Source organism: Neofelis nebulosa, chromosome 14, assembly GCF_028018385.1.
Source record: "Neofelis nebulosa isolate mNeoNeb1 chromosome 14, mNeoNeb1.pri, whole genome shotgun sequence".
NCBI lineage: Eukaryota > Metazoa > Chordata > Mammalia > Carnivora > Felidae > Neofelis > Neofelis nebulosa.
This window is the reverse complement of record NC_080795.1, coordinates 16,240,958-16,254,040: the sequence shown is the minus strand read 5'-3', so window position 1 is coordinate 16,254,040 and position 13,083 is coordinate 16,240,958. Positions and strand designations below refer to the sequence as shown.

At 40.0% G+C, this 13,083-nt stretch overlaps 1 protein-coding gene across 7 annotated transcripts in view; it reads left to right on the top strand.

Moving 5' to 3' along the window:
- The window catches only part of PDE7A (phosphodiesterase 7A), a 139,932-nt gene that overhangs the window by 114,131 nt on the left and 12,718 nt on the right, over nt 1–13,083 (top strand). For 3 of the 7 annotated variants that reach the window (XM_058699701.1, XM_058699705.1, XM_058699704.1), the window contains 4 exons: nt 1,196–1,340; nt 3,587–3,683; nt 4,366–4,446; nt 8,003–9,813. In XM_058699701.1, coding sequence (XP_058555684.1) covers nt 1,196–1,340; nt 3,587–3,683; nt 4,366–4,446; nt 8,003–8,211 — 532 coding nt within the window. In that variant the 3' untranslated portion in view covers nt 8,212–9,813. Of the gene's footprint in view, nt 1–1,195; nt 1,341–3,586; nt 3,684–4,365; nt 4,447–8,002; nt 9,814–10,922; nt 12,450–13,083 lie in introns of those variants that run through there. The other 4 variants (XR_009253691.1, XR_009253692.1, XR_009253693.1 and 1 more) reach the window with 4 other exon arrangements.

Below are 13,083 nucleotides of genomic sequence, written 5' to 3'. Positions count from 1 at the left end.
TTTTTGTATATATAAGTTATCTTTTTCTTGATTAAAGCAGATTAAAATGTTTGCTTTCTTCTTTTTGTCATGTTTTACATTTGATGATTAACCCTATTGATAAAAATTGACAATAAGGAATACTACCTAATAGCATTCTTTTATGTTTCCTTTATTTAGGATTTATTTCATTTAATATCCAATATTGTGAGCCTTTTAATCTGTTGACAGCTCTTTTCTGATATTTATACAAAGATAATGTTCGCCACAGCCCATTGAGGGGAAAAAAGGAAGGGTTTTTTTTGTTTTTTTTTAAGTTTATTTCTCTTATTATTTGACTTGAGACAGTCTTAATTATTTTTTTACTTGAGACAGTTTTAAAAATGATATGATGTATTTGCATTAACATATTACCTTTTCCTTTCCAGAAAAGTTGGATATTCATGTAGATAATTGATTCTAGAATTTGACCTTGAGAATACAGTTACATCTAAACTTTATCAAATTGTTTGGTGGGGTTTTGTCAGCATATAATCATGCATCTTAGTCAAAATATCTACCAGACTTAGTTGTTGAATGGGCTGTTCTTTCTCCGTTTGAGCCAACCTTCTGACTTCCAGATATCAGACACCCAAGAAAGAAACCAAAGTTGTGTACCCTCAGCACATCCCAGCCAAAAATTTTATAAAATAACGTATCAGGCTCATATGGATTTGTTTTTAGAAAACTAATTCCTCCTTGGCTGGCAAAATAAAGGTATTCTTTTGGGAATGTACACATATTTGTACTTTCCTACAAACTCCTTTGGTTTTAGTTTTGATGATTTTAGTAGGTTTTTAAAAATGCATTCTTGGGGCGCCTGGGTGGCGCAGTCGGTTAAGCGTCCGACTTTAGCCAGGTCACGATCTCGCGGTCCGTGAGTTCGAGCCCCGCGTCGGGCTCTGGGCTGATGGCTCAGAGCCTGGAGCCTGTTTCCGATTCTGTGTCTCCCTCTCTCTCTGTCCCTCCCCCGTTCATGCTCTGTCTCTCTCTGTCCCAAAAAATAAAATAAACGTTGAAAAAAAAAATTAAAAAAAAAAAAATGCATTCTTTAAAATTCATTTTTTGTGATAGGTTAAAAGTTGAATGGCAGAATATTAAGTTTAAGAAAAAAAATCAAGAAGTAACTATTTCATTGAAAGTCTTGTATTTTCTTTTTATATTTCTCTAATTCCAGGCAACAAATGGAGACTCAGATAGGTGCTTTGATACTAGCCACAGACATCAGTCGCCAAAATGAGTATCTGTCATTGTTCCGGTCCCATTTGGACAGAGGTGATTTACGCCTTGAAGATGCCAGGCATAGGCATTTGGTTTTACAGGTAAAATGGGGTTGGGAAAGATTCTTTCTAGGGTAAATCACATGACTGTTAGAATAAAAATGAAGTAATCTAGTGTAGCTTTCAGAGTGGTTAAATTTTTTTTTTTTTTTTTTTTTTAATTTTTTTTTTTCAACTTTTATTTATTTTTGGGACAGAGAGAGACAGAGCATGAACGGGGGAGGGACAGAGAGAGAGGGAGACACAGAACGGAAACAGGCTCCAGGCTCTGAGCCATCAGCCCAGAGCCTGACGCGGGGCTCGAACTCACGGACCGTGAGATCGTGACCTGGCTGAAGTCGGACGCTTAACCGACTGCGCCACCCAGGCGCCCCAGAGTGGTTAAATTTTGAGGGAAAGCTGTGGGATTTCCTTCCATTAGTAAAATATCTTACAGAAGGTGAATCTTCTCCTTAGGAAAGCACTGTTGTTTTTGTAGTTTTCATACTCGTGATTTCTTTTTTTTTTTTTTTAACGTTTATTTATTTTTGAGACAGAGAGAGACAGAGCATGAACAGGGGAGGGACAGAGAGAGAGGGAGACACAGAATCCGAAGCGGGCTCCAGGCTCTGAGCTGTCAGCACAGAGCCCGATGCAGGGCTTGAACTCACGGACCGCGAGATCGTGACCTGAGCCGAAGTCGGCCGCTTAACCGACTGAGCCACCCAGGCGCCCCCATACTCGTGATTTCTAACAAAAACCATTTTTGTGAGATTAGGGTACTGACCAACAAACAGTAATTTATTTTATTTTATTATTTTTTTATGAATTTTTTTCAAATTTTTACTCAAATTCTACTTAGTTAACATACAGTGCAGTATTGGTTTCAGGAGCAGAATTCATTGACCTACATACAACACCCAGTGTTCATCACAAGTGCCCACCTTAGTACCCATCACCCATCTAGCCCATCCCCCACCCACCTCCCTCCATCAACCCTCACTTCTCCTTTGTTAAGAGTCTCTTATGGTGGGGCACCTGGGTGGCTCAGTCAGTTAAACTTCTGACTTTAGCTCAGGTCATGACCTTGCAGTTAGTTTGTGGGTTCGAGCCCCACATTGGGCTCTGTGCTGACAGCTCAGAGACTAGAGCCTGCTTTAGATTCTGTGTCTCCCTCTCTCTCTGCCCCTCCCCCACTCATGCATGCTCACACTTGCTCTTTCTCAAAAAATGAATAAACATTAAAAACAAAATTTTAAGAGTTCTTACGGTTTGTTTCACTCTCTTCACCCCCTTCCAATATGTTCATCTCTTCCATTTCTTAAATCCCACATATGAGAGAAATCATATGGTATTTGTCTTTTTTCTGATTGACTTATTTTGCTTAGCATAATACACTCTAGCTCCATCCATGTCATTGCAAATCGCAAGGTTTCGTTCCTTTTGATGGCTGAGTAATATTCCAGTGTGTGTGTGTTGTGTGTGTGTGTGTGTGTGTGTAGGCATATTTTATATATATATAATATATATATATGTATATATAAATATATATTATATATATATAATATATAATATATATAATATATTATATATATGCCATATCTTCTTTACCCATTATCAGTCAGTGGACACTGGTGGTTTCTCCATACTTTGGCTGTTATTGTTAATGAATGCTGCTATAAACATCAGGGTACCATGTACCCCTTCGAATCTGTATTTTTGTATCCTTTGGGTAAATACCTAGTAGTATAATTGCTGGATTGTCGGGTAGTCTGTTTTTAACTTTTTGGGGAACCTCCATCCTATTATCCTGAGTGGCTGCACCAGTTTGCATTCCCACCAGCAGTACAAGAGGGTTCCTTTTCTCTACGTTGTCGCCAACATCTGTTGTTTTGTTGTGTTGTTAATGTTAGCCATTCTGACGGTTGTGAGGTGGTATCTCATCATGGTTTTGATTTGTATTTCCCTGAGATGAGTGATGTTGAGCATCTTTTAGCCAAGTGTTTTATTTTCACAAATTAGTTCTTGGATCTAAAAATGAGCGAGAATACAATGATTTATTTGTAGCTTTATGTTTAGTCCAGTCCTTATGCTTGGCTCTTGGGTATAAAGTGTCATTTAGCATTCCTGAAGACATGATTGATAGACATAATAGCATCATAGAATTAATATAAAAGACAGTGAATTTTCTGTTGCAGCATTTTTCTTCATTAAAGTGTCCTTTTTTCCCACTATTGGAGTATACTTAAGCTGAGTACAATTGAAATTTTAGTTTTTTCTTTAAAGAATTTTAATATTTTGCTTGCTAGATGGCTTTGAAATGTGCTGATATTTGTAACCCATGTCGGACCTGGGAATTAAGCAAGCAGTGGAGTGAAAAAGTAACAGAGGAATTCTTCCATCAAGGCAAGTTACAGTTTTGAGTGATAAGTAGTCTGTTCAATTCATTTTTTAGCATCATTTGAATAAACAAACCCAGACATTTACAGGAGTCAGGCAATAGATGCTTGTTGGTATTTTTAGTGACAACTCAGCGTAGATGTACATACAGGCAATAATGTACAAATTGAGCACATTTTGGGAATTACCAGTTCTCTTTGGAAATGATGAAATGTGAACATTTGCATTTATAAATGGACATAAGCCAGGTTAGAAGTCTCGCCGTCCAGAAAGATTTCCCTGACCTTGTACCGTCCCCATCCCTTTTGGAGGGTCCCATGGCCCTGTGAACATGCAGGTTGGTTCTAGTAATTTAAAAACAGGAACTAAGGATCTTCATTGCATGCACCTTCCTTTTAGAAATCTAAGTTTTAAATTAAAATGCTGACAGAATTATAGTCTTGGGGTAACACCTAGTAAAATTCTTCATCTCCTCCATTTAAAATAGGATATCAGCTTGGCAACCTTTTCTATGCGTGAATAACTTAAAAATTTTAAAAAGAACTAATTTAGAAGCCATCCTCTCTTGAGGATTAAGTATGTCATGCATTTTCTAAGGAATTTACAGGTAAGATGAAGACTTTAACTGTATACTTAAGCAATAGTTATGTTCCCCATGAATCATTCTATCTTGTTTTTATCATTTTAGGAGATATAGAAAAGAAGTATCATTTGGGTGTGAGTCCACTTTGTGATCGTCAGACTGAATCTATTGCCAACATCCAGATTGGTAACTATACATACTTCTAGGTGGTTAGAAACATGCCGCCAATTTTAATTTTGCCAAGAAGAGATCTACATCTGAAATATAAATTATTAAAATTGTGCTCATTTCTGTTTTTTAATTTAAGAAATTTTACCCATTTTTCCTTTTGGGGGCTCTATCTATAATTTACTCTCATTTAATCTTAGGTCATAAAAACCATGATATTTGCAAAGCAGGTAGCAGTAACTTTGTTTTAAAACTGATAGAATACGTGATTTGCTCATGTGGAAGCTTCTTTTGCATAATTCTGGGATTGTATTCTAAAATGAAAAAAGTGACCACTGAGCACAATTATAATGTGAAGTCCATTTTCCACTGTGGCTTACTTTTTTCTCTGTCACCGCCTGTGGATTAATTCTTCAGCATCCTGTACAGGCCTCTTGTAAGCTTCCCTCGAATAGTCTCTTCGGTTCTCTCCCCGGCAACTTCCCCTCACATACCCGCAGCAACCTGGGACTCTGCAGTGTTCCCCAAATCCATGGCACCCCTTTACTCTTTCCCCCTCGCCACTCCTCCCCACCTGCCTGATGGACTCATTTTTCTTGAAGATCCACCTCCTCCAGATGCCACCTTCTACTCTCTCCAGGCAGAGTCGGTCGCTCCTTTTCCAGGCCTCCAAAGCACTAGATATATGTCTCCCCTAGCTCCCAGGTCCTTCCTGCAGCGATGTATTCCTGAGGCTTTGCACTGCACCTAGAAGCAGGAGGCACTAGAGAACTATTAATTAAGTGAGACATAATTGTAACGGAAAGCACAGGGAAATTTGCTGATTAAAATAGGGGCAGCTTATTGTAAAAGAGCACAGGAGTGGGTGTTGGGGTTTTGAACGTAAAGTAGGAGGCCAGCGTGGGGATGGGTAAGTCAACAAGGTATTGCGGGATGAATGTGATTTTGGTAGCTGGTGTTGAGTAGGGCCTTTGAGGGTTGGGTTGAACATAAAGAAATGGGTGCACAAACTTCAGCAAGATAAAGTTTCTAGAAATCCAGAAGACAGCACATGTCTGTGGCATAGTGCTTTGAAAAGAGGCTTGTAGGGGTCAGAAATTCAGAAATCTGATACTTACATAGTAATTGCAAGACATCGTCATGTGGAAGGCAGTGGGTAGTAACCGACTTGATGGCAGAGGAACAGGTAGGGAAGATAAAGAGCCAGGCCCAGAAGAGTGTGGCACAGACCTGCGGGAATGGCAGGGGCAGGGGAGGGTGGTGCTGGGGCTCAACCAGCCAGAAGCCTGGGGAATTTTGCAGAGGGGGAAGCTTTCTTTGGGGGGGATAAGAAGACACTTAAGAAGCAGATCTGGGGTACCCTGAGTCTCAAGTAGAAAAACCTTCAAATGCAAAAGAACAGGTGAAATATGGGCAAAGGGAATTAAATTGAAGACAGGTGAATGCGTAGCAAAGTCATTGTAGCTACTTTTAAGTTCTTTTGCTGGAGTCAGTGACTCTCTAGATTAATTTGACAGTAGGTTTTTAAAAACTACAATTTCTAAAAATGAAAGGAAGCTAGATCCCTTAAATTCTTCACTTCAGTCTACAGATCTTGTCAGTGTCAGCACTTCTAGGTCAGGCTATCTAAGGGACAAGGATAAGGGAAATGATGGTAAGAGCTGACATCTGCCAACTCCTCACAACAACCCTAGGAGACGTGGACTTCTCGTAGCCTCCTTTTCAGATAGTTTGCCCAATTTATAGTTATAAATTACACAGAATAAATACTGTGCTAAACAGTGGTTATTCAGAGCCAGCATAGGGTCAGTAAGTAGATGTCATGTGTAATTAATACAGTTCCCTTCTTTGATAGAAATAATGGTTTTGTTAAACAAGAAAAGAACACATACTGGGGAAGTAAGGCATTTGACAAGGTGTCCTGTGGTATCTGTGGGGGTAAGAGAGAGGCACATGGGCTCCTACAACAAGTGGATTCACAAGCAGCTAATGAATAGAGCCCCACCCTCCAGGAGGGTGCTGTGTGGCTGTCTCTGTCCATGACCCCAGCCCATCCATTTTTGTCGGGTGCTTAAGACCTAAAAGAATGAGGTTAACTTAGAGCCACAAGTAATACTAATTTGTTGGTTGTTAGAGGCAAGATCCAAAAGCTCTCAACCAGTTGGAATAACGGGTGAATCAAATAAGATGAAACTCATGTAAAAGCATGATAATAAGGTTCTGCATTTGGGTGTAAAACTCTAGCGATTCACCACTTAACTGTGGCACCTGGAAGCGACAGGGCTCTGGGTGACTGGTTCAGCCTGACACTGTGTTGTGAGGATGGCTACCAAAAAGCTGCCGTGTTCTTTGACCGCAGAGGTGACATTTTCCTCTATTTGTTATGTCTTTCTCTTCACCAGAATGTAACTCCTTGAGGGCACATCTTGTCTGTCCATTCACTGCTATATTCCTGGCCACCCTAGAACAGTGCCTGGCATAGATAGCAGGTTCTCCGTTAATATGCGTGGAGGGAGTGAAAGGCCTTATTTCCAATATTAATTACTATTTCAGATACCACAATTTGTACACTTTTCTAATTAAAAGTAGTGGGTGCTGATTGCTTTAACTCCAGAATTTTTTGTTGCCTAAATGAAACCTGTGTGGCCTGTGGTCTACATGGTCTTTTGCTGAAATGAAAAAGTTTTTAGAGATGAAGAAAATTTTAAAACTGTTACATAGCAATGATAGAATTCGAATGTACATGCTCCTCCTCCTTAACAGATCAAAAGTTGAGGAAATAATGCTAAATGTTTCTCCAATATATGTGATTTGACTGACGAGGTATTTTCTAGGAGTATAAGATACACTGTAGTGTTAAATCAGGCATAATGTCCGCATGAGTGCTGTACAACCTAAAGGTACAGACAACCCAGAAATCACTCATTTTCCCTTTCTGACTACAAATTAAGAGAGATCAGTTATATGAGTTGTTTAAAAAGTAGGACCCTGGTATGCTTTTGGTGTTCATTTTAGTAATTGCTGAAGCTAATACGCTCTGTTCTTTTTAGGCTCGTAATTTTTGTCATGAGTTTTGGTTCCGTAAATTCTGACTTAAATAAAGTGGCCAAGTGTAACCATGACCAGGTGTGAAGATGCCATCCCGGAGGGGGCGAAACCCAGCAGCACGTCACCAGCCCCACTTCAGCTCAGGCCTCGTCACCCACAGGCTTGCAAGAGACCCCTCTTAGCCTCTAGCTGTCTCACTGCAACTGTCTGCCCTGCTTTCTGCAGAGTTGAGAGGACCGCTGAGTGTTTGCTCAGATAGGATGTGGTGGTGTAGCTGAAAGGAACCGTCAGAAAAGAGTTGATGTGTTTGTCAATTCACCTTGACTTAAAGTTCCATTGAGCTACTAAATAGATTCTTCAGAGAAGTTATATACATTTACACACACACACACACACACACACACACACACACTGAAAACTTAGGTAATATTAGAATAGGACTTAAGAGAATAAACACTGGATAGATGTTCTGAAGACAAAGTTTCAGAATATATGTTAAGACCTTTTTTTCTCTTATTTTCTCCAGGTTTCATGACTTACCTCGTGGAGCCTTTATTCACAGAATGGGCCAGGTTTTCCAATACCAGGCTATCCCAGACAATGCTCGGACATATGGGGCTGAATAAAGCCAGTTGGAAGGGGTTGCAGAGAGAACAGTCCACCAGTGAGGACACTGATGCTGCGTTCGAGGAGTTGAACTCACAGCTATTACCTCAGGAAAATCGGTTATCATAGCCCCCAGAATCGTCGGAACAGACTGCCTCCTGCAGGTTTTTAGAAATGTGAAATGGGGTCTTGAGGTGAGAGGACTTTCTTGACTGCCAAGGTTTCCGAGGGAATGAGGCCAGCGTTATTTATTCCCAAGGTGTCCTCTACTGGATCATGCGACCCCACTTTTTAATTATAAGACCTGAACATACAGCAATATGCACTTGGCTTTCGTGTGAAACCTTGAATATGCAAAGCCCAGCAGGAGCGGATCCGAAAGGAGTAACGAAGGAAGTTTTGCAACGTGCGACCAGTTTTTCAAAGCATTTGCTCCTCGAACCGTGAAACTTGAACTGTAGCTTTCAGCAGAAATCTCTTGGAATTTAACCAGTCTGACGCAACGTTGTGTATCTGTACCTTCCACTAAGTTCTCTCTGAGAAAAAGGAAATGTGAAGTGCCCAGCCTCTGCTGCCTCCTGCAAGACTCGATGTTTACAAATCAACTCTGAAATATTGGTTCTAAATTGCCTTGGAGCATGATTGTGAAGGAACCACTAACAATTTTAAAGATCAAACTTAAACTGCAGCTCTTTCCCCCTGGTTTGCCTTTTTCTTCTTTGGATGCCACCAAAGCCTCCCTTTTGCTATAGTTTTATTTTGCGCACTGGAAACTGAGCATTTATCATAGAGTACCGCCAAGCTTTCCCTCCAGTGCTGTTTGGCAATGCAATTTTTTTTAACTGTTAGTTTCTGATTTGGGGCGGGAGGGGAAGAACACCAGTGTCCTAGCTGTATTATGATTCTGCAGTGAAGACATTGCATGTTGTTTTCACTACTGTACTCTTGACCTGCACATGCAAGAAACAGGTGGAATGTTTAAAACACCATAAACAGCTCAGGGTATTTGCCAATCTGAAATAAAGTGGGATGGGGAAGTGTGTCCTTCAGAGCAAGGGTACTAAAGTCCCTTTCGCTGCAGTGCGTGAGAGGTATGTTGTGTGTGGATGTGTGGACGTATGTTTGCGTGCATGTTTGTGCATGTGTGACTGTGCATGTGTTATATTTATCCATGTGGGAAAGGATTTGAAACGTAAGCTTTTATTTATTATCTTAGAATGTGACACGGTGCGCAGCCACACTGGGGGAGGGGAAGGTAGGCGAGCTGTAACAGACCGCTCCAGTTGCCTTAAACTATGCACAAAGCTAAGTGACCAAACTCCTTGTTTTGATTTGAAACAAGTGCATTGTTTTCTTGTCCCTCCCTTTGATGAAACGTTACCCTTTGATGGGCCTTTTGATGTGAACAGATGTTTTCTAGGACAAAATCTAAGGACTAATTTTAAACTTCAAACATTCCACTTTTGTAATTTGTTTTAAATTGTTTTATGTATAGTAAGCACAACTGTAATCTAGTTTTAAGAGAAACCGGTGCTTTCTTTTAGTTCAATTGTATTTCCCTTGTTACTGTAAAAGACTGTTTATTGATTATGTTTACAGTTCGTTGCAACAGCCATTTTCTTGGGAGAAAGCTTGAGTGTAAAGCCCTTTGTAAAAGGCTTTGCCATACTCATTTTAATATGTGCCTGTTGCTGTTAACTTTTGATGAATAAAAACCTATCTTTTCACATATTTATCTTTGATATTTACCTTATAACTCAGTCTTTTGGAAATCTTAATACTAAATTACTAGGAAATCCAAGGTTTAGCTTCTTGGTTCTAGCATTCACTCATCAGGTATTTATTTAGGCAGATGCAGGTGCTGGCCAAGCCCTTGGGGTCATCTGTCACTGTCTGCACCTCACGAGTGAGTGAGTGGCCCCACTGTGTGTGCTCAGAGTTCTGACTAGTACATGGTACAAGTCAGCTTTGAGCCCAGGCCTCTGGACTCCACAGCCTTTTTTGTCCCCACAGTTGGGAATTGCATAAGATATCAGCACTCTTACAATACCAAAGTACTAGCTGTAATTGCTTTTTTAAAGTAAAGTAGTAAGAAATGGCCACGTAATTCTCCTTGGTTGGTATCAATGTAAGAAAGGCACCACTGGGCCTCTCCTGTGTCTTCTCAAGTCCAATTCATTAGGAAGGATATAGTACAAGTTTTAAAGTCAAACATACTGTCATTATTTGCACAGAAGAATGATGTCCAATAGAAATAAAATGTGAGCCACACGTAAGTGAATTTTCAATTTTCTACTAGCCACATCTAAAAAAGGGAAAAGAAACCAGTGGAATTAATTAACTTTTATTCCAATATATCCAAAATATTGTTTCAATATGTAGTCATTATCTTAGAGAACAATTATTGAGATGTTTTACATTCTTTCTTGGCCAGGGGGCGGGGAGGAGGGGGGCGGGTACCAAGTCTTTGAAATCTGGTGCGTATTTTACACTTACAGCACATCTCCGTTCAGACTAGCCACATTTCAAGTGCTCAATAATATCCGCATGTGGCTGGTAGCTACCATATTGGACAGAGCGGGTACAGGAGTTTGATGGTATAGAGCGGACTGTACCTGGGGAAGGTCAGTGACCACTTAAGGTGGCATCATCCTGGCAGATCTGATGCATCTAGTTGTCTGATTAGATCTTTACAGACCTAGTATGTCAGCACATGCAGAGCACAATGGTCTTAGAGGAAACTCGCATTAACCAAGCTCACAGTAACTGATAGTTGTTAAAAATGTTAGTACTTTAATTTACAATGAGAAATGTAACTATCAATCGTTCTCTCCCTTTAGGCAGATCTTCTGGGGAAGTCCATTTATGATCAGCCGGTTACTTGGTGAGCGTGGATTCTGAGCAAGGGAAGCAAGTTGCCTCATGCATCCATCTCCCTATGGGGACTCACCTGCTGATTTTCATGTTTGTGGACCAGGGTACGCTCTTCCCCCGGATGATTGTAGAGATTCTCTGCCAGTAGTTGCCTCTCCACATCAGCTTCTGATGGGCACATCCAGTAAATCTGTCAGTACCTTCAGCCTTTGTCTCAGTTGAACCTGCCTGGGTTCCATCTGCCGGTGTACGATTGCTTACTTCTGCTCTGATCCATTTCTTATTGTTTGATAGTCAAAGGATTATCTTATTTCCTTTCTTGGGGGAGACACCTCACTGTTGCTCCCATTTCCTGCCTACACGTAGAATAAACCCACTGACAGATTATGTTTTGTTACATATATGTGGAAGTCACCATCTCTAGCCCTGCTCCTTAAATATAACTTATATTCCTTGAACATTGGTTTTCTAGAAAAATTTGAGGAAACAGTTCAGAAATTTAGAAGATTACATTTCAAATAAGTAAATGTTATGGAACAGAAAAATTCACATGAACTTTTAAAACAGGAGACTTCAAAGAATTGTCGAGCATGTCGCAGCCCTGTGGGGCTCTACCCAACACTTCAGTAGTAGGGGGGCATCTCCTCTGCTCTGGAGGTAAAGGTCCTTGGAGAGAAAACTTTGGCAAGCCTTAGCTTAATGAAAAACCAATCTGGTACCTGGTCAATATTTCTATTCTGTAAATGTGATGGTTTATAATGATCCTCTTTGTATAAAAGAAGCAAATATTTTATGTCCTTTGCAAACCTGGAAAATATATTTGTACCTGAGGTACAGGTTAGAGGTGCTAGTAATTCTTTGAAGATTCCTATAACAGTTTCTTTTCCAAAATGCTTTCTTGGCTCTTAAAACTTTGAGTTTTCTTAAAACTCTAACTTTCACATCAGGGGTTTACAGTGTTTTCATGTGTACTTTTTTTAATGTATAAATATTTTGTTTAAATCCTCTCCTGATCAGTGTCTCCTGCTTGAGAAAATAAACAGTGACCGACAGCTACTATGCATTCACTAATGTTTTTAAATAAATGTGCATACTACTCACCATGGCATCAGCACACATCTGAAACATACAGTTGTACAGTTATGTGCAAGACTTAGTCTGAGCCATTCCTTGCTCGCTATGGATCTGCAGACAACCTGTGTCTTTGGAAGGCCCCCAAGGATCCATGGTCTTTTCCTCGGAGGTGAGCTGACAGGGGGCGCACAGCAGGTCTCCTCCAACTTCTAGGCTCTTGTGCTTATTAGCACAGGGCTAGCTTCAATTGGGCCATCGATGTTTGAACAAACTAATTCGGTATTAATGTGTTTTCTCTTTAGCCATCAATCTATAACATTGAGAAATGATATTGAAACTAATCTGTCTGTGCTGAATCATGTGGTCAGCAATATCTGGGTTCCTGTTGTGTGCAGAGTACTGCACTGGATGTAATAAAGGTATTAAAAATTACAAAACCCTCGTCTCTGTTCTCAAAATGTTTGAGTGACAAAATGATGTGTGAAAAGTGTTCTGTAATATGGCAGGTTTCTTTATTTTATGAAATGAGTGCACAATGTTGGGGTGTGGGTTCAGAGAATGGTTTAGTTTGGTCGATGAAAATGACACCATTTCTAGTAATTCTTGAGTTTTTTTTTTGTTGTTGTTGTTAATATCCATAACTGGTAAAACCATCTAGCTTTCAAATTTGATTCTAAAGTATAGTCTCCACATCCTCACCAACACTTGTTATTTTTCCTTTTTGATAATAGTCAATCTGATAGGTATGAAGTGATATTGTGGTTTCAGTTTGCATTTCCCTGATGATGGATGAGGCTAAGCATCTTTTCATGTGCCTGTTGGCCATCTGTCTGTCTTCTTTGGAAAAATACCTACTCAAGTCCCCTGCCCATTTTTTTAAAATCAGGTTGGTTGTTTTCTTGATACTAAGTTATGTGAGTTCGTTATAGATTTTGGATATTAACCCCTTATCGTGTATGATTTGCAAATACTGGCTCCCACTCAGGAGGTTGCCTTTTAGTTTTGTTGATGGCTTTCCTTTGCTGTGCAAAACTTTTTAGTTTGATATGATCC